Source organism: Myxocyprinus asiaticus, chromosome 28, assembly GCF_019703515.2.
Source record: "Myxocyprinus asiaticus isolate MX2 ecotype Aquarium Trade chromosome 28, UBuf_Myxa_2, whole genome shotgun sequence".
NCBI lineage: Eukaryota > Metazoa > Chordata > Actinopteri > Cypriniformes > Catostomidae > Myxocyprinus > Myxocyprinus asiaticus.
Window position 1 is genome coordinate 6,271,853 of NC_059371.1, and position 22,241 is coordinate 6,294,093.

Genomic DNA, 22,241 nt, shown 5'->3' on the forward strand with positions numbered 1-22,241 from the left:
GTGATTGTCTTCTGGACAACTGTCAGATCAGCAGTCTTCCCCATGATTGTGTAGCCTAGTGAACCAAACTGAGAGACCATTTTGAAGGCTCAGGAAACCTTTGCAGGTGTTTTGAGTTGATTATCTGATTGGCATGTCACCATATTCTAATTTTTTGAGATAGTGAATTGGTGGGTTTTTGTTAAATGTGAGCCAAAATCATCACAATTAAAAGAACCAAAGACTTAAACTACTTCAGTCTGTGTGCATTGAATTTATTTAATACACGAGTTTCACAATTTGAGTTGAATTACTGAAATAAATGAACTTTTCCACAACATTCTAATTTATTGAGATGCACCTGTATGTAAATCAGATAATGTTGCAAAATCACACCCATTAATGTTCTAAACACAATTTGCAGGGTGCAATTACTGACTTTTGCGAATAAGGCACAAATTTAACTGATGTAGGAGGAGTGTTTGTCTGAAATGCTTGACAAAGACTTATTATAAATGTGCATGACGCAGTGCTATACCAGTGTAATAGCACCTGGTTAAACAAGATTAAAGGTGGCTACTGAATAAGTCATAGGTTTTTGCTCTGAAATACAGTGTACAAAAGTGGTGCAACTGTTGTGTTGAGCTTCGATTGGTGCTGTCCAGTCCTCTTGGCTACACCAATGCTCATATTTCAGTTTATATATTTTTTTATGTTCTCATTCATCACTCAACACATGAATAAACATGCTCAGCATGCTCACAGTCTTGGAGAACAAAAATCCATATCCTGAATCCTTTCTATGCAAATAAACAATGGAATACTGTCTTATTGATCGCTCTGTGTCTCTTCAGGTTGGCGCAGATGGAACGCTCTAATGGATCTCTGCCTACAGAAAGCAGCTCAGCCACTGGAAGCATGTGAGTGTCCAAACCAGAGGTGCTTTCACCTGTAGTATAAAGCCTTGACCATAAAAATCATGCAATTTTTTCATTTTGAGGGCATGGCCTGTTGTTGAAATGCCAAGAGTTGTTGCATTGCCATATGAAAAAATTCATAAGATAGTTGTGAAGCAGCCATGTCAGCTGTAATAAAAGGGTAACATAATGGTTCACACACGTACAAGGTTAGGACATTCAACGTAAGATTCCAGCTGTCAGTGAGTTTGAGCCAATCACAAATTTCTGCAGAAGCTGATGCAATTAAGGCATTTACTTGTAGGCGTATTTTTGACTCCTGCATCAAATATTTAGTGATTTAGCTTGCTATGTTGTGTAAAGAGATTAATATTCAATAAAAAAATGTAATATTCAAAATTCGGGGGTTGAGGGGCAAATTGAAGAATTAATCATTGACAACGAATGATAATAACTTTTCTGAAAATGTGATTTTTTTTTTTTTTGTTTTTTGTTTTTTGTTTTGTTTTTTTGGTCCACAACCCATTTTTTGGGTTCTACATTTCTTGTGACACTGCTACCACCCCTTCCTTACCCACATCACAGAATTAAGCTATACATTTTAGGAGCTCACTTGTGGTTACATAACTGGCAAATTACGTTCTAACAGTACTTGTTCACTCAGCGGGTGTTTTCAATTCAGCCAAGTGACACGCTCGCGAGGGGTATTGTAAGATTGACGGCGGTGCGGAGCAAGCGCTGAACAAGGGTAAAAGCGTCAACATGTTGAGAAACGCTCAACTTTATGCAGACGAGGAGTGAAAAACACTGAGCGGCAGCCAATCACTGACCGTGACAATACAGTAAGTGCTTCAAGATCTGACAATTATGCTGGAGTCTCTGCTGGATTCAGTGCTTTAATCACATCCTTATATTGATCTCAGACTTCAAATGAAGATTTAATGCATTCATTTTGCCAATGCTGTGGCTAGGTAATCAAAAGTGTCATAAATCAACACTGTTTATACTTTTGGCATTCGGAAATAAAGTTTGTATATATATGATGATTTTATTGACCGTCTACTGAAAGTACTGATAGACAATACACACTCGCATTACATATAACAAACACGCCCCAGAGTGGCAGCTCTTTAGCGTCATGAGCGGCTTTGAATGGATTTCTTCGGCTCCAACTATAACAAATCATTTGGGCACTCATTCATTTGTACTCATCCTGTCTAATGAGAGGGCTGGATTTGGATGTCACGCTGCTGCTTGTCAAAGTCTGGCATTATTTCTGTACTTACTATCAACAACTTTATATCAATAGTTGTATATATTACCATTGATTCTTATTCGATTATGTCATTCGTAATGTTTCATGGAATTCCTTTGTCCAATTTTCAATGATACATTTTAATATATTTTTGCTTAAAATCAAAGTTTGTAATGTTGTGATTCACCTCAGAGCTGGTTGCTTTGGTTCATGGCTTTTAACTCTTTTATGAAAGTTTTTCTGAAATCCCTATGGAAAAAATGAATGGGGTAAATACTTCCAAAAACAAACCAGCTGAAAAAGTGGGTGGGCACTGTTACGCTCTGTAGGTGTTGATGTATAAATGTGGCCTGTCAGATGTGAATGCTCTCATGGTTGTGATGTTACAACCTTGATTTCTTATCAAGCCATTTTTGCAGTTTAGTTTCAATGGATGTCAAGAAGCAAGCAAATCCTGTTTTCCTTGATACTGTATGTCCTTCAATAGAAATAAGGAGGATAAAAATGGATGTAGAACTTATATGACTGAAAGACTGCAGCCCTGCGAGCAACTTTCAAAGCCAAATCCTGTTTTCCATGATATTGGGATGGGAACAGTGATGAACTGTGTGAATACAGCAGTGTTATGGAGAGTCTGAGGTTTCATTTCTCTGCCTGATTCAATAAATAAAGTGGGCGGCATGACTATGAGATGAATCGGACACTGTGCTGATCTTTATCAAAGAAATGAACTTTCACTAGCTGTCACTGAACACATTCACTCTTACACACGTGCATGTGTGTTTGTGTTACCTGTGACATCAGAGCACTTTATAAGATCTTGTTATTAAAGGAAGCGTGTTACGGTCAGGAACACAATGCAGTGATAGAGGCAGCGTAAGATGCTTGAATGTTCTTCAAAAAACATTACAACCTTACAGCACTGAACTCTAGTGGGTGACACACATACACGTTTACTAAGCCTTCACTATCTAAATGAAGACATATTATACACTTCTATTGTTTTTATATAAATCTAAACCTAACACACACCCTGACCAGACTCCTAAAAGACAACCGAATTGATGTATTTATTTATCACTTTTCCAAAAAAGATGAGGATACCTTAAAATGTCTCCAACAGTGTTTGGGGATAACTAACTAAAAGTAGCGATGCTAATAACTGAAATACATTTTTAAGTAGCATTACAGTAGCTCAGCTATTTTCACAATAGTGTAGCTTGTCCAGTATTCTCAGGCGCAACGCACACAGGACGCCCAAATGTCTGATGCACGTAGCACACTGGAAAACGCATTCTGAAGTTAATCAGTCCTAATCTGATTGGCTGGTTTGATGGAACTTCCGCGAGTAGAAGCACACAGGACTTTTCATCAGTCCGTCTGGAAACAGTAGTGTTCACAATGTTCCGCACTGATACAATGAGCGCTTCTGAGGACAAAATAATCACCTTTATTTTTCCAAGTTTGCCAGGATAATGAGCATTTTCTGCTATTATCCAGTATGATTTCTGTCCACTTGCTCGTGGAGATTGCCATGCCATTATATAAATGAGTCTTTCACCATGTCAGCCTTTTATTATTATATTGTGTATCTTTGATAGTGCCCCTAAACCGCACTTAATGCCGAAACCGACTGTGATTGATCACTTTGCATGTCAGTTAGAGGGGTTTTCTTGTCTTACTGGGCAGTTCTTGGCCAATCTACTCCATCAATGTACAGTAGTTAGCTACTTTTTGTTTGTAACTTGTATTGTAGCTAAGTAATTAGCTTGACTGCAGTTTAGCTATTTTAAGATATAAATAGCTTGTAGTTTAGGAAGCTACAGTTTCTAAGTAGTTTTCCCTTTTTATATATATATATATATATATATATATATATATATATATATATATATATATATATATATATATATATATATATATATATATATATATATATACAGGTGCATCTCAATAAATTAGAATGTTGTGGAAAAGTTCATTTATTTCAGTAATTCAACTCAAATTGTGAAACTCGTGTATTAAATAAATTCAATGCACACAGACTGAAGTAGTTTAAGTCTTTGGTTCTTTTAATTGTGATGATTTTGGCTCACATTTAACAAAAACCCACCAATTCACTATCTCAACAAATTAGAATATGATGACATGCCAATCAACTAATCAACTCAAAACACCTACAAAGGTTTCCTGAGCCTTCAAAATGGTCTCTCAGTTTGGTTCACTAGGCTACACAATCATGGGGAAGACTGCTGATCTGACAGTTGTCCAGAAGACAATCATTGACACCCTTCACAAGGAGGGTAAGCCACAAACATTCATTGCCAAAGAAGCTGGCTGTTCACAGAGTGCTGTATCCAAGCATGTTAACAGAAAGTTGAGTGGAAGGAAAAAGTGTGGAAGAAAAAGATGCACAACCAACCGAGAGAACCGCAGCCTTATGAGGATTGTCAAGCAAAATCGATTCAAGAATTTGGGTGAACTTCACAAGGAATGGACTGAGGCTGGGGTCAAGGCATCAAGAGCCACCACACACAGACGTTTCAAGGAATTTGGCTACAGTTGTCGTATTCCTCTTGTTAAGCCACTCCTGAACCACAGACAACGTCAGAGGCGTCTTACCTGGGCTAAGGAGAAGAAGAACTGGACTGTTGCCCAGTGGTCCAAAGTCCTCTTTTCAGATGAGAGCAAGTTTTGTATTTCATTTGGAAACCAAGGTCCTAGAGTCTGGAGGAAGGGTGGAGAAGCTCATAGCCCAAGTTGCTTGAAGTCCAGTGTTAAGTTTCCACAGTCTGTGATGATTTGGGGTGCAATGTCATCTGCTGGTGTTGGTCCATTGTGTTTTTTGAAAACCAAAGTCACTGCACCCGTTTACCAAGAAATTTTGGAGCACTTCATGCTTCCTTCTGCTGACCAGCTTTTTAAAGATGCTGATTTCATTTTCCAGCAGGATTTGGCACCTGCCCACACTGCCAAAAGCACCAAAAGTTGGTTAAATGACCATGGTGTTGGTGTGCTTGACTGGCCAGCAAACTCACCAGACCTGAACCCCATAGAGAATCTATGGGGTATTGTCAAGAGGAAAATGAGAAACAAGAGACCAAAAAAATGCAGATGAGCTGAAGGCCACAGTCAAAGAAACCTGGGCTTCCATACCACCTCAGCAGTGCCACAAACTGATCACCTCCATGCCACGCCGAATTGAGGCAGTAATTAAAGCAATAGGAGCCCCTACCAAGTATTGAGTACATATACAGTAAATTAACATACTTTCCAGAAGGCCAACAATTCACTAAAAATGTTTTTTTTATTGGTCTTATGATGTATTCTAATTTTTTGAGATAGTGAATTGGTGGGTTTTTGTTAAATGTGAGCCAAAATCATCACAATTAAAAGAACCAAAGACTTAAACTACTTCAGTCTGTGTGCATTGAATTTATTTAATACACGAGTTTCACAATTTGAGTTGAACTACTGAAATAAATGAACTTTTCCACGACATTCTAATTTATTGAGATGCACCTGTATATCCACATATTTAGCTCAGTTTTGGCCTCACACTACAGCTATGTAAACTATAAGTGCATACACACACACATTTATATAGCTATCTAAACGAGGACAAAACTTTAGCTTCAATTAAAAAAAAAATAATAATATATATATATATATATACACATACATACATACATACACACTACCGGTCAAAAGTTTTGAAACACTCGACTGAAATGTTTCTCATGATCTTAAAAATCTTTTGATCTGAAGGCGGATGCTTAAATGTTTGAAATTAGTTTTGTAGACAAAAATATAATTGTGCCAACATATTCATTTATTTCATTATTAAAGTTTTTGAAATTGATGACTTGGATCAAATAATAAAGAAAAGCAGTCAATAAGTGCCCAACATAGATGAGAACTCCTTCAATACAGTTTAAAAAGCATCTCAGGGTGATACCTCAAGAAGTTGGTTGAGAAAATGTCAAGAGTACATGTCTGCAAATTCTAGGCAAAGGGTGACTACTTTGAAGATGCTAAAATATAACACAGTTTTGATTTATTTTAGATTTTGTTTAGTCACAACATAATTCCCATAGTTCCATTTATGTTATTCCATAGTTTTGATGACGTTACTATTATTCTAAAATGTGAAAAAAAAAAAAAAAAAAAATGATAATAAACAATGAGTAAGTGTTTCAAAACTTTTGACCGGTATAGTGTATGTATAACAATAGAAGTATATGGTATATGGCTGAACCCTAAAATAAAACTTTTAAGAATTTTTAAAAACAGTGTTTGCTTTATTTATTAGTCATATTCCCAAAAGTGTGGTTTTGTCAGATTTTGTTTACTTTTGGTGACAAATTTATCTCCAAACTGCTATAGATATATACATACACACCAACACACATTTGTCTAGCTATCTAAATGAGGTCACAGACTAACCCTAATCCAATCTCTAAACTCTATCGTCAAAAGAAAACATGAAAAAAGTTACATTATTTATTAATCAATTTTACCTTTAAGAAAATCCCCAAAGAGAGACTTTGTCAAATTTAGCTCAGTTCTGGTGACAAATTTGTCCTCAAAATATAGCCAAGTAAACCCACGCTCACACACCTCTAATGAGAGCAGTCATTGTTCAAAGCCGGTGAGAGCCGTTCAGACTTTAATAATAAAGAACCAGCCTCTTTCTCAAGCACTGTCTAGATTTGGCCTGTCTCCAAGAGTTTACCTCTGTAAAGTGTGTATGTGTGTATCATTGTGGCATTTGTGTGGTTGCACACTGTTACATCAGCATTGCAACATTGACGATGATAAAGACTGTTAGATGATGGTCAGTTTTATCAGGACAAAAACGATTTTCAAAAGTGTATGTGTCTTTATCGGGACGTGTGAATGCTAAGTTTGTGTTTGCTAACAGTTTGTAAAGTAGTGTTAAAATAATCTTATTAACAGCATTCATAAATCTAATTACTTCTGTGGCTGTCACAGTCTCTTTCTGTTCCCCTGTCGCTCTCTTTCTCCGTTTCTTCCACTCGCTCTAATTCCATTTCTCACCGTCTCCGGCTAACACCTTGTTTATCTCTATACCTAATGCATTAGCACACTCTTCAACATCATATATTTACTTGAAGTTGAGAGAGAGAATATTTGGTGTGTTTTCATTATAAAGTTTGTGATGGATTGGTGTGTAATGGCATTATCTTTTGCATTTAATTGAGTGCAGCAGGGAAGATTTTTAGCTTCATAACGCAGCTAAAACCCACTTTTATTTTATTTTTTAATTTATTTTTTAATTTGTGGGATCTGCCTCATTTGTATTCATCAGCTGCCTGTTGTAGATGATGTCAAAGTTAAACAAAAATACAAACTTACAGTACATGTCTTGAACAAATCTGTATGTGTACTATCTGCTGCACCCAAGCCTAGCCATTATTTTTTCTTGTTTTGTGGGAATCTCATTTTTATTCAGTGCTATAGTAGAGAGTGACAGGAAGTTATTGGGGAAAGAGAGGGAAAATGGGATTTGGGACATAGAGGTTATTGGGGAGAGGGGTGGATGGGACGTGATCGGGACACGTTGCATGCTGGATTCAAACATCTGCTGCTGTCGCAAGTCCCTTTCGACATTTAATTCTGTGTAGGATATAAATTATAACAATTATCACTTGTTAAAAAAAATCTAATTTTTGATATAAGCAAAGGTATTAATACTAGTGAAAATGCAATTTTTTAAACTAGTTATTAGGTTTACACTAGAAAAAAACGTGAATTCTTAATGTCATTTTTTTTTTTTTAGTGAATGCATTTCAACTAGTAAAAACTGAGTAATTACTGATATCTGAAACTGTATTTTCACTAGTAGAATTTCATAATGATCTGTCATCCACTTCTATTAAAACGCAATTACAGATATCAAAAATTAATTTATTATTAGTTTGAATTCCAAATACACACATCAGTTATGTACTTTTAAAATCTATGATCGTCTATTTTTTTATCTTCTATACATTTGTTTTATATCAGTAATTACATTGTTACCAGTGCAGATTTTTCACAAGTGGCGGTGTTGATTTCAGATATCTGTAATCTTATTGTAACTAGTTTGAAAGTCTTTAAAAATATCTTGATTTACTGTTCCATTTATTGATATCTGCAATCCATTGTCTCCCTAATAAAATATCATCTAATTGTTATATATTTTTAACATATTTTCTTCTTTAAATAGCTTCAGTGTAACTAGTATGAAAGTCTTTTAAATTATCTTGAATTATCTTGAATTACTTTTCCATTTATCAATCCATTTCCAGATATCTAAAATACCAAATCTGAAATGTTGAATTTTGTTTTTACAGATATCAAAAATGTGCATTTTTAATAGTTACTAGTAATTCAGTTGAGGAAGTGTGTTATCAGGAATGGATATTTGTACTAGTAAAAATGTCATTATTGATATCAAATGTATTTTATATTATTTTTTTTACTGGTGAGAAGTACATAGTTTATGTGTATTTGTGTGAGTAATGACGTCATTTTTATATTAAGAATTAACATTTTTACTAATGAAAATCTAATTACTACTATCAAATATTTGGATTTTCACTGGTCGTAATTCCATTGCTAATAAAGACTTAGCACTTAAACTAGTAAATATTTAATTATACTGCAGATACAATTCATATTCTGCACCTGATTAAATCTCAAAAAGGCTTGCAAGACTGCTGAATGATCTCCTGAATAAGCACCACAGCTTGACGTGTCTGGCATCTCCGCTAACTGCTGCAACATTTGTTTATTGATGATCAGGACATACAGCAGCATGAACTCAAACCTGCTTCTCCTGAATGCACTAACTGCTGCACCATAGTTCTAAACTCTTTGTTTTCTTGATTTACTGGATGTTTGCTTTATTTTTATTCAGAGCTATAGTAGATATCAGGTAGTTACTGGGGAAAGAGGTGGATGGGCTGCAATCTGAACATGTCACAGGATGGATTCAAACCTGAATCTCCTGCTTGAGCACCAGGGCTCAATATGTCCAGGGCTTATGTGCTAACCCCTCCACCATGGCTCCAACCTCTCTGCTGTCTTTTTGGGGGGAAATTTCACACTTTTTATTCACAGCTTATAGTAGAGAGAGATAGTAGGTTTTTAAATTGAGAAGTGATTGGGACATGTCCCAATCCCATGGTTGAAGCTATTGTACTAACCACAGCTTTGACCTCTCATCCCTTAATTTTTTTTGCATTCATGTTCATCTTAATGTTCTCATTTCCTGTTTATGTCAGCTCTGGGGTTGAGTTGTGCTTCTGAACTCTGTTTACACTGCAGCTGATCAATGCAGCTGATGCAGAATCACACAGACTGAAGCAGGATGTCTTCTTTACCCCACTCTCTCACTCACTGTCATCTCATCTCACCCCTAGGGCGAAATACAGCAGCTGCCTGATTTGAAATCTCATCTGCACAGAGAGAAGCGGAGTACGCAATCGCTTTGTCTTCAATTTGTGCCACTCTTTCCTTGCACTCCTTTGCCACTGTGGGAGATGTAGGCAGTGATGTGGTTTTCCGTCAGCATCTTGTTCTTCAGACTGTTGTACCACTCTGACTGAACACTATTCAGATCTATCTCACCTTGTTTTCTGCGTGACACTACTGATACAAATCTTCATGGCTGTCGCCTCCATACTTGAGACGCCTTTCTTTCTCTTTTGTGTCTTCAGAGGAAAGATTTCTCCTTGTTGGTCCCTCTGTCTGCAGAGCTGGTCTGCACATTGGTTATATTTCAGTTATTCAGTGGCAGCAAAATATTTGGACACATTAGCCACACTAATTGGATCAGATAACAAAATAACAAACAAATATGATTTATTTTAAGGCACACACAAGCACACACTTCTAGCATAACTTGTCACAAAAATATGTTGGTTGGTTTTTAAATGATGAAACAAGCAAGTACATCTCTAGCATCACTTGCTTGCAGATGCCACTTTGTTTGATATATTGTTATCCAAGTAAGGGTCATGTTCAGTCAGCCGGTTGATATCGCACAATAAACCCTGACAGGTTGATCAGAACTTGTATCACCCTGAAGGGGTTTATTTTTTGATAACAACCGGCTGACTGTACATTATCCTGCATATTACACGGCTACTAACCAAATAAATAAATACTTGAACATATAATATTAATTTGCATTGAATTTATGTAATTTGAGAAGAAAGAAATCGATGAACAGCTGAAATCAACCTCCGGTTTGCGTCTGAGTTCTGTTGGTGTTTATTTGTGAAAATTACTGTCTGACTCCTCATTATTCAGCCTATACAAGACTACTTGCCAAATAAATAAATGGCCATGAAACATTGATTTGAGTTGTTATTATTATTATTAGCTTACTTTAGTAGAGATTAGTAGAGATCACACATTTATTCGAGAAGCAGGAGAGATGGCTCGCAGTACCCCGATGAGCGGTATGATATGTGGATGTGCGGTTGTTACAGAGCAATATCGGACCGCTGGATAGTGCCATTGACCTATCAGAATCGAGGATTCCAGAGAGCTGTGTAATAATGCGACTGGTTCTGGAAGTGCAAATTCTATTATTTTTTTCCATAGACTAATTGATTTTTAACGATGACTTATAAACCTTTAAAGACAAACCTACCATTGTCATTCGATGATATATGCTTGTGATTAATCCATTGGTCCACATTCATTCGCCTTTTCTAATAGCGAAATTTCTGGTTAGGAACTACACTACTCATGATCCTGAAGTAAAACAGTCCACCAATCAGAGAATCTTGGCGAACAAAGTGCGCAAAACAATCTCTACAGCGGCAGGCTGGGTAGCTCAGTGGTAAAAGATGCTGGCTACCACCCCTGGAGTTCGCTAGTTCGAATCCCAGGGCGTGCTGAGTGACTCCTAAGCAACCAAATTGGCCCGGTTGCTAGGGAGGGTAGAGTCACATGGGGTAACCTCCTCGTGGTCACTATAATGTGGTTTGTTCTTGGTGGGGCGCTTGGTGAGTTGAGCGTGGATGCCGCAGTGGATGGCATGAAGCCTCCACACGCGCTATGTCTCCGTGGCAACACGCTCAACAAGCCACTTGATAAGATGCACGGGTTGACGGTTCCAGACGCGGGGGCAGCTGGGATTTGTCCTCCGCCACCCGGATTGAGGCGAATCATTACGCCACCACGAGGACTTAAAAGCACATTGGGAATTGGACATTCCAAATTGGGTGAAAAGGGTGAAAAATCACACAAAAAACACACACACAAAAAAACAATCTCTACAGCAACCGCCCACTCGCATGGCGCGCTGTGATTGATGCAGTCCAGTTGGTTTCCCTACACTCTACTTGTATATTTGCTTTTACTTACTTTAATTCAAGTTTTATATTTTTCCATCATTTTTAATTTGATTTACATAATTTGCATGGTGACTTGGGATTGTAGTTCATGCCCGCATGAAAGACGTTAAGTACACAGTCTTGTACCTTTTGGTTTGTCTGATTTTCAAATACTTTTTTGCTTCTCATCAAAGCATGTAATTTTGTGATTCATCTCTGGGCTCTATGGTTTGGGTCATGGCTGTAATGAGGTTCAAGGAATGAGGAAGCGGGAGATGGCGATTCCAATTCAGGAATGTCATTTTTATTGAATGACAACACAATACATTCGCTTAAATGTTCAACAATATAGCTTCATATAAAAAAACTAACATTTCCAAAAGGGCAGCGGCCAACACACACAGACAGCTTCTCAGCTGGGCTCTCTCTCTCGACTGCCGCTGTCTCCTCTCCTTAAAAGCCCCAATCACTCCTCACTGAAACACAAGACAGATGTTAAGCACAGGTGGAAATCATTTACCACTCATCTCACCTGCTTCACTCTCCACAGCACAGCGCTCGGCCATGCCTCCACCTGCACAATGGCTTATAACTCTTTTGAGAAGGGTTTAATGAAATCCCTGTATACTGTATATGAATGTAAAAATACTTCCAGAACCAAGACGGCTGTAAAAACGGGCAGGCGCTGTTGTGCTCAATATCATTCATGCATTTTGTATGTGTGCCTTAAGTGCCCGAATACTTTTGGCGGCAACTGTACAGAGTTTATATCCTAACCAACCACAAAAGTGACCAGCAACATTTTGTATACGCTTGGTTTGTATTTCTGTGGCATGAGTAGTCCTGCTCTACAGTGAACTGGCATTGGTCCAAAATCTTGCTGCATAGAATTGTATATTATCATAAAAAAATGTCTGATTGGCTGTTATTTTGCCATGTAGCATTTTTGCTTCCAGTGTGAACAGGCAAACTACTTGATTCTAAAAATGTAAATAGTTAAGAAACCGTGTTAAAATCTCAAACAAGCATTGTAATAAAACGAAGACAGTTACTTAAAGATGCACCATCTTTGTTTATGAGCTGGTTTTGTAGTTACATAGTCAGTTATGTCATTGTTCGGCTCTGAAGTCAGTGGATACATGCCCTGGTTCTGAGAGAGGTTATCAGATTCCCTGGCTCCGAAATCAGCACCATTTTGGTGGAAATTGGGTATTTGAGTAGTGTAATGGATCAGCTCTGCTCCTGTGTGACAGGTAAAGTGAGTAATAGGTTGATAACAGGAGATAGCGAGTGAATTTGGCTCCTGTCGCACACTCTCCATGACGCTATGTCTAGCTAATGGACCTGCTGAGAGCTCAGTTTCTTTTGGCAGCTTTAGATTTAGTCTATTGACTCAAATTAGTCTTTCTCATTGTTTAGCTTTTGTTCAATTTTAGTCTGATAAAAAAAAGCCTTTGTGTGAAATGAGGAGCAGCAATTGGACAGTCTAGAAGAAGAGAAATGAACACAAAAGATTTATCAAGTGAATGAGGAAAGAAACATAGTTTGAAAAGACGAGATGAATTGGAAAAGGACATAAGAAGTAATAAAAAATTGAACAGTAAAAAGTTGCTTGAAGGACTGCAGTCTTGGCCTCCTATGTTGAGTATGACCTCTTTAGGTAAAGGTAACCATTCACTGTTAAAACCAGAAACACTGGTGATGCACAAAAGAAGATGCTAGACCAAAGCATTGCTAGTGTGTGGTCCAATTGAACATACTAAACGTGTGTTCTTGCTCAGTACTCGAGGTACTCAAGGGGTGAGTTACCTTCCAATTTCTGTAACAGTTACCTGAAAACATGTTAACAGTTTAACTTACTTGAACTAACTTGCTTAGCAAGATTCTCTTCAAACTGTTGATCCGCTATAGCAGTAGTTGACCTGAAATAGAAAACTGACCATTGAAGAGGAGAGTTTACGCTAATACCTGCTACCACAGCACTTGAAGCAATGCTAAGAATGCAGTGTGTAGTTACGTTGCATTGTGAATATTGTTCAAACTGAACATGAAATCGAGCTTGCATAGTCAGAAGTGCTTGTGTTTACATACTTGCTTAGAGCAGTGTTCTCAAATGGTGGGTCATGGCGAAAATGGGTAGTAGGTTTTCTCTGATAGGAAAATATAATGTTAACCATAGAAATATGCATAGTTTAAACAGTGAAATTAACAGGCAACTTATAAAATACAAGGACAATAAAAAAATCCTGGAAAATCCAGTTTAAGCTGGTTGCTGTGTTTTGGAACATGGTTGCTGGTTCAAGCTGGTCCTTAGCTGATCGACTATGTTCCAAAAACCAGCTTGACCAACTTAAGCTGGTATGACCAGCTGGTAGCTGGTTTGTTGCTGGTCCAAGATGGTCTCACAGCTTAGACCAGCCAAGGACCAGCTTGGACCAGCTACTAACCAGCAACAAACTTCAGCTAGAGATAATAGGGATATCTTCTGTTGTCAAAGGCCATCCAGTCAAACTCTGTATTGTGGTACAAATTTACAGTCCCAACATGGACAACTTGTATGACATGCTCTCATCCTCGAGAACGGTAATATTCTATAAGTCAGTGTTTAACCAAAAACACTTTTGTTTACTTTTGTGTGACAAAGAATTTCGGTACTGTGTTTGGTCAGCATTTAATGTCCAATGGAAAATCTGGGTCTGAATCTGAATTGAGAAGCATTGCCATAGAGTAGGTTTTCAGCCCAAAGAGGCACAAGAGCATGCATACATCATTAAAGAAACAGTGGTTTTCAGTTGCAAACTCACTTTGGCCTGTTCTGTATGTATTCAGAAGAGCTCAGCGGGTGTCCTTCATGCTTCAAGAAGATGATAATTACTGAGCTAATAAGCCGTTCACTAGCCTTCATACTCAGTGGGAGTTCTATGTCTCAGTGTTGCACTGATGCTACGCTAGAGATCAAACTTAAAATTGTGTTCCTTTATTACTGCCATATGGTGTCCAATATTTACTCCGAACAAGGTCAAACACACACACACACACATTTGAATTAGGAGAAGTGGGTGGTATGAAGAAACTGGAGAAACATTCGTGTGATAACCGCCACTCCTTGAAACCCAGGCAGACGTGTTTGCTGAATGTAAAAAAGAGAGAGGAAGATGATGACGAAGAAAGAAAGTAGAGAAAGTAGATGTGAATTGTCAGGGGAGTTTAGTCTGTGATGGTGTTTTAGATTGAATCTGATGGCTGGGACACAAAGACTTGACTTATGCTTTTAAGAGACATGCATGACACCTGGACTGATTTATCTCTTTCCCTCCCTCTTTCTTCCTCCTCTTTTTCGTTCTCTTCCTCCTACTCCCCTTCTTCCACTGCTGCTGCTTCCTCTTCTATTCTTCTGTTTCTTCTTCCTCCTCCTCTTCTTTTTCACTGCTGCTTTTCCCTCATTCTCATTTCCTTCTGCTGCTGCTGCTTCGTCCTCTACTTCCTCTTCTTCTTCCTCTACTCCTCCTCCTCATTATTATTATTATTATTGTAATTTTTCCCTCATTTTTTTCTTCTACTTCTTCCTCTTCTTAACATTCTCCTCTTCTTCCTTTTCTTCTTCATCTTATTCTTCTTATGCTGTTACTTCTTCCTTTTCCCCATTCTTCCTCTTCCAACTCAAACTCCTGTTGTTCTTCTTGTTCTTCTTCCCAATCCTCTTCTTAACCTTCTCTTCTTCATTTTCTTCTTATTCTTCTTTTTCCCCTTCTTAACATTCTCCTCCTCTTCATTTTATTCTTCATTTTATTCTTCTTATGCTGTTGCTGCTTCTTTTTTCCCCCAATCTTCCTCTTCCAACTCTAACTCCCCTTCTTCTTTTTCTTTATCATCATCATCTGCTGCTGCTTCTGCTTCTTCTTCAGCTTTTTCTTCTGCTGCTGCTGCTTCCTCTTCCACTGCTCCTCCTTTCTCCTCTTTTTTCCTCTTCTATTCTCCCTCCTCCTGTTCTTCTGTTCCATCTTCTCTTTTTTCCTATTCCTCTTCTTCCTCTTCTGCTTCTTTTTCGTATTGTTATTCTCTTATCTTTTTCATTCCTTTTTCTCTTCTTCCTCTTTACTTTTCTGCTGCTTCTCCTCCTGCTTTCTCTTTCTTTCAGTTTCTTTTCTTCCATTTTTCTTCTTTTCCTCTTAGTATTCTTCTTCTTATTTTTCTTCTTCTTTATCTTCTACTTCTTTCCAAATACCTTTACCACTATTATTTTGCTTCCTTGAAAACACTGCTATGTCCTGCAGGAAATGCAATTCAGGTTCTTTCTGCTGTGTCTGATCGGTTTATTCAGCATCTGCTGGTGTTGGCAGGTTGTTAGCGGGACCCTGTGATGCAGTGCCCATGTAATCTCTCTGATTACTTTTGTGTGTGTGCATCCAAATGAGTGTCTGACTCAAAGCACACACTCCAGGGAGGATGTGAACACACACCTGAGTCTCATTGTCCACACATCTGTTCTGACATCACACTACAGCTCCTGCATCCAAAAACTTCCCTTTCATTTTCACAGTCAGCCTCACTTTCACCCGTCTGTTTTTCAAATCTCACAATTCCCAGTGTTGGCACCCTGCTGCAGTGCAGAAGAAGATCTTAATTATGCCTCTCTGTCTGCGTTACAGTTTGCATGCTGTGACAGCACTAGATCTGCACTCTCTCTCCCAATCCGTCTGTTTTTATTAGCAAGCAGCACTATTACTTTTGCTCATACTTGAGTTTAGGGATTTGAACAAACCAGTAACTCCAGGTATAACACTATGGTAAGTAACTTGTCCCACAAAATTTGTGCTATGTACATGAATGATACATCAAATCTTGTGAGGAGACTTATTCTGTTGCTTTTCTACGCAATTAGACTTACAATACACACCTGGCGGAGGATGAAATGGGCTAAAATTTCCTATAAACTTACTTTTAAGGAGGGACCAAGAACCAAATAGTTACTTGTAGGGCCGCAGTCTTTCAGCCAGTCTATGCATGAAGGGCTGCATAAAAATGTATTCATTATAGGGGATTGTGTTGGCAAGAATCTTTCATACTTGGGGTTACCCAAACCTATAAACCTTAATATTAAACTTTGGTGTGTAGCTTTTGCAGCTTGTTGAAGAGCAGTATGCTATTGCTGACCTAAGCGATCAGCTAATTTTCACCTGATGGATGATAAAATGCACAAAAATCCCATACACGTACATCGAAAGAGGGACCTGAGCAATATCTTTGGACCAGAATATCATAGAGACTTGAGGATGGGCTCTTTTAACTTGGTCCAGTGAACAAACACCCAGAACAATCTAGAAATGGCATAGCAACGTCTTGACAACCACCCATAGCACCCTAGCATCATGGTGAAGCACCACTCACGTTTTCTTCAGATAATGTAAAAATAGATTTTCTTTAACTATTTCTCTCTCTCATTCCATAGGGACGAGGAACACGCTTTAATCCTGCAGTACTGTCAGACCTTAGGAGGGGAGGGCTCATCCTTCTGCCAGCCCCAAAGCCCCACCCATATCCTCAGGAGCCCCACCCCTAATGTTCATAGCCCTTCCTACCTGCTCCAGAGCCCCGCCCAGATTCTGCAGGCAGTGGAGAGGGAGGAGCGAGGAGAGCTGGAGCGAATCATAGCACGATTGGAGGAAGAGCAGCGGTAGGTTTCAACTACTTAGTGTCTATTTTATCAGTGTTCACAGTTTAGTGCAGACTTCCTTTCTGTTGCTCATAGAGAAAGTCAAAGTGACAGTTCACTCAAAAATAAAAAGTCAATCACTTTAATTGCATCTTTTTTTTCCACACTCACAAATGTATGCCTTGATTGCATTGTAATAAAAAGTAGGAAATTATTTCTTGCTGGGTTGGTGTCGTTGTGCATTTGTTTAGTTGAACATCTAGTTGCATCGCAGTGGGCTGAATTCTGTAGCAGTGTAACTACAGACTGTGCATGGTTGAAGTTCCCCATGGTTTCACTTTTCTTCATTGTCTCTCAAACCCAGAACATAAAAGAACCCAACCAGCATCCAACAGTCATAACTCAGACCTGCATTAAACAAAGAGCCCAAACAAATGCCCAAACCTGGCATTCAGTGCTGCTGGAAAATAGAGACTGGTCATGATGGGTGACTAAGTGTCTAACAACAGACTATAAGAAGTATATATTTTTCTTTATGGATGTTTATTTCTTAGTTTCAAACGTTTTAGTGGTGGTGCTTTATTCACTGTTTTGACATTGTACTGTGCTTTTGCAGTTTGTTGGTTTGGATGGTAAAACCCTCACGGAAAGGTTGCATCTTTAAATTTATCCCCTTTAAAGCATGAGTCTCGCAATCACTTTTGGTGTGCACCCGGGTTCGTTTGACATCAAAGTTCAGTTCGTTTGAATGATGTGAACAATGTTTTCCGAACAGCTTTGAAAAGGTGGTCTGGGGTGTGGTTCACGTGAACTGGTACAGTTCGCTGCTAATATGAATGTAATCGTCTTAAATTGCGGAAGTGAACCGCTATACAGGAGATGACGTTTAATTTGCGTCTTCCAGACCTCTGATCGCAATTATTATAATGTAATGCATTTCTCATGCCTGCTTGTCTCCAAATAAATCGCCTTCATAGAGCAGCTCACATTCTTCACATCTCTGGCAACGAATCTGCTGTATTACGCCAGACAAACGCTAATATTCTTCACATCATTGCACATTCAATGCATCTGTGGCAGACAAACACGATCCTTTTGCGCATGTAAAGTTTTGGTGGTAAATCCAAAGTGATGAATACAGTTAATACATAGAGTTGTTTACTAGTAACAGCTGCTACTTGTACTCATGTTAATGATGCAATCTGGCCGTGGTTCGGACCTAAATAATATGATGTTCTCAGAGACCAGCGGGGGCAGGAGGAGGGTGAAGAAACAAACTTGGGTTTGGAACAAGCAATCGAACCAAGTGTGAAAGCGCCTTAAGAGACATCTGAATTCAGTTCCATTACATTAGGCTCTGTCTAGCTCTGTGCATCTTATGTAAACGACCCGAAGAAACACATCATATCGGAGTCGGGTGAACCTGAAACCAGCCTAATTATATAGGGCTTCCTTTCGACAAATTAGTCGACTAGTAATTCAGCCAACCCTCCGACTAGTTGATTTTGTAAATATGTAGTTTTATACATCCTTACAGTAAAACAACATGCATAAATACACAATTATACAAAGCGTATGCAAAAATGCACAAACACAGCAGGCGGCTCACATGTTCACTTTCCTGTCTCTCTCTCTCTATCTCTCTCTCTCTCTCTCTCTCTCTGGTCAGGACCCTACAGAGAGAGTATGAGCAGTTGCGGCAGCAGCACGGTCAGCCCAACGCAGGGGCCGCAGCTGTCGGCGGGGCCCCTGAGGAAGCTGACCTGTTAGCCGAAGCTAAACTTCTGCGACAGCACAAGGGACGATTGGAGGCCCGCATGCAGATACTTGAGGATCATAACAAACAGCTGGAGTCCCAGCTCTACCGACTACGCCAACTACTGCATCAGGTAACACGTAGTCTTGTGTAGCCAGACTTTTGATTATTGGCATAAGGTTTGGCCCTCATTGCAACTTCTTCTGGCCAAGAACCCTCCATTTAGACAGGAGGAGACAGTCTGAGCAATATGTAAAAATACTTTTACAATGAATACTATACGTTTGCATGGACATTAGAAAGCGGCTTATTGTAAGAAAGTGGCATTCCCGTTTACATGCGCTGTGTAAGGGGTATACAGCACTGATTACATCTGATTTACAATATGCAAATATCAGATAGTCACGATCAGACGTTTCATGGGTATGCCACCTGATGCTGGGATCAACTTACGCCTGTCTCAGGTTGGGTCTACCACACTGTATAAACTGCTATTTTTCCATCCTTGACTTCATGGATTAACAGGCAGTGCCAGCTAGTCAAACAGTGTCATGAATCAAACAACGGCTGATTCAATGGATCCTGATTTAGTGTAACAAGGATTTATTGTGCTGATTTTCTGAAATGAGCCTTGGTTTAGCCAGATGGTCTCATCAAAGGCTCTTAGCTAAATAAACTGTGTAACTTGATTTCCAAAAAGGCAAACACAGGATTTTTCAGGGGTCAGAAATGGTCTTTGGTGGTAGCTTATCATAATTACTTGATTGCGTTTTTGCATAGGATATTTGAATACATTTTGAATAATCTAACTGCTAAGGCTTAGATTATCAAAACTTATTTGAATATCATATTTAAAAATAAAATGCAATCAAGTAATTAGAAATGAGAACAAAATTCAGTCAAATTCAAAATGGTCTAAATGCCTAAGCATTTGGATCATTTTGATTTTGACATAATGTTCTACTTTAAAGTACTGTAGGAAGCCAATCTTCATTAACAATTTATTTATGTAGGCCCAGTTAAAATATTCTTATTTTACCCATGTGGACCAGTTTACTGAGTTTTAAAAGTTTGTTTCCTGGTTTTTAACAAACATTGTATTTCTTTCATCGGGCTCTTAATGATTTGATTCATCTCTTGGAAAAATTTCTGGAAGCAAACAAGGCCCTTGTTTCACCAACAATCAAAGATCATTAGATTAATGATCTTCAAAACGAATGGCTTGGTTCATAATTCATGAAGGTCCAGGCTTTAAAGCCCTTGATTATATTTTGTAGTTGCCCTTATGCATCTGTACCACAAAACAAAAAAATACACATATATATATATATAAAGCTTGCAAAAGAGACTGTCATTTCAGCCTGGTTCAGGCTTTTTTGGACAGAAAACTGTGATTACCATGGAAGAGATACCCTTCATCACTTGCTTCTGTATTGCGTCTGTTTAGGATACAGTGTGACATTTCTGGCCAGTTTGCTTTCAGATGGAGTAACACTATTAGCTGTAATGTCACAAGAAAATATTGATATAATGTTTAATCTGTTTGATATTTGATGCTGGGTTATAAGTGTCTCAGTATCAATTATGAGAAGAGTTGCATTGTGATTTAAAACAATGCTTATCTCTCCTCTAGCCTGAGTTAAATGGCACATCATCATCCGGCTCTCTCCATCAGGATGCAGCAGGACAAATCGAGCTCTCAGGTAAACACACACACACACACACACACACACACACAGTGTAGGACAATTATACTGATGGGACTACACTGACTTCTATATTTCCTAATCTGTTGAGTGTATTGTGTGTGTTTTCTCAGATGATTGTTTTAACAGTAGCACTGATCTGGCTGAGGTTATGGAACAAATTAACCACAATTTTCCTGCATGCTCTCGTAAGTCTAACGCTCTGTCTTTCCCTCTGTAAATCTGTCTAAAGCATGTGAACTCATACTTGACTCTGTTCTGGGTTTCTTTGTCTACTTCTGTCTTCATCTCCTATCGGGTAACAAAAAGTATCTGGCCGCATTCCAGTTTGAACACTCTACTACATCATAGGCCACTACACACTAGAAAAGCTGTGGTGGAGCATTTGAGAGAAAAACATGTATAAAATGCGTTTTGGGGGTGTTTGAAAGACCCTATTTGTGGTATCCGCAGCTTAAAATGTAGTTTGTACGCTGCCTCTAAAGTGTGTATTTTGCCTTTTGATGGAAAAATACATATTTTTAAGTTGCCAGTACACCAGTTTTGGGACCAGAGTTATTGTTTTAATATCTGTAACACTTTAAAATAAGGTTGCAATTGTTAACTTTAGTTAACTACATTAGTTCATATGAACTAAGAGTGAACAACACTTTTACACAGCACATATTAACCTTGATTAACGATAATTCCAACATATACCAATATTTTTTTTTACATTAACATTTTTTAATAAATGGTATATGTAAACATTATTTATAACTAAAATTATCACTTTAACAATAAGGTTCTGTTTGTTAACATAAGTTAACTACATCAGTTAACATGAACTAACAGTGAACAATACTTTTACAGCATTCATTAATATTGGCTAATGCTAATTTCAACAAATATTAATACAGTTTTAAAATTAAAAGTTGTATACATTAACATTAGTTAATGCAGTATAAACTAACATGAACAAACAATGAACAATTGCATTTTATTAGCTAACATTAACTAAGATTAATTAATGCTGGAAAACATATTGTTAATTGTTTGTTCATGATGCATTTTACTGATGTTAACAAGTACAACCTTTTTATAAAGTGTTAGCCTGCATGTAATAACATTTGATCAAAAGCTAATAATGTCATCAAAGTTAAAAATTGTATTTGTCAAATTCACAACAACACAACTCTTGCTGACATGAAGGAAATGTTCTATAAATGTTCCATTGCCGATGCATATAGGCTACATTTAGCAGTAACTACTCCAACATCTCCGCAGCATTTATCAGCAGCATGGACTGGAATCACACGGGTCTTATGTCAGACGGCTCGCACCGGAGAACAAGCAGTTGCTTATTTGACAAAGTTTCCAAAGTTCACGGAATGAAATATTTTCTGAAATTTTGTTTGTGGTCAACTAAATGAGGTTCCAATTTATTTTGCGTTGTCTGGGTGCCATTATTTGCCGTCAGCACTTTGTCGCATGCTGGCTTATTTTGGTGTCGTCCAGAGCCCCACCCCCAGATTTACGTGCCACTTCACGTGCAGGCAAACTGTAAAATCAGGTGAGAGATAATTTAAATCAGATCATCCAACAATGATTGAATATATGAAAAACTAAGTAATTTTCTC

The 22,241-nt window shown here is 38.1% G+C and overlaps 1 protein-coding gene across 7 annotated transcripts in view; it reads left to right on the top strand.

The window, feature by feature from the left end:
- LOC127418870 (utrophin-like) overlaps nt 1-22,241 on the top strand; it is a 333,951-nt gene that overhangs the window by 305,279 nt on the left and 6,431 nt on the right. For 6 of the 7 annotated variants that reach the window (XM_051659723.1, XM_051659719.1, XM_051659721.1 and 3 more), the window contains 5 exons: nt 834-899; nt 16,957-17,181; nt 18,830-19,049; nt 20,550-20,619; nt 20,736-20,810. In XM_051659723.1, coding sequence (XP_051515683.1) covers nt 834-899; nt 16,957-17,181; nt 18,830-19,049; nt 20,550-20,619; nt 20,736-20,810 — 656 coding nt within the window. The remainder of the gene's footprint in view (nt 1-833; nt 900-16,956; nt 17,182-18,829; nt 19,050-20,549; nt 20,620-20,735; nt 20,811-22,241) is intronic. The other variant, XM_051659722.1, reaches the window with a different exon arrangement.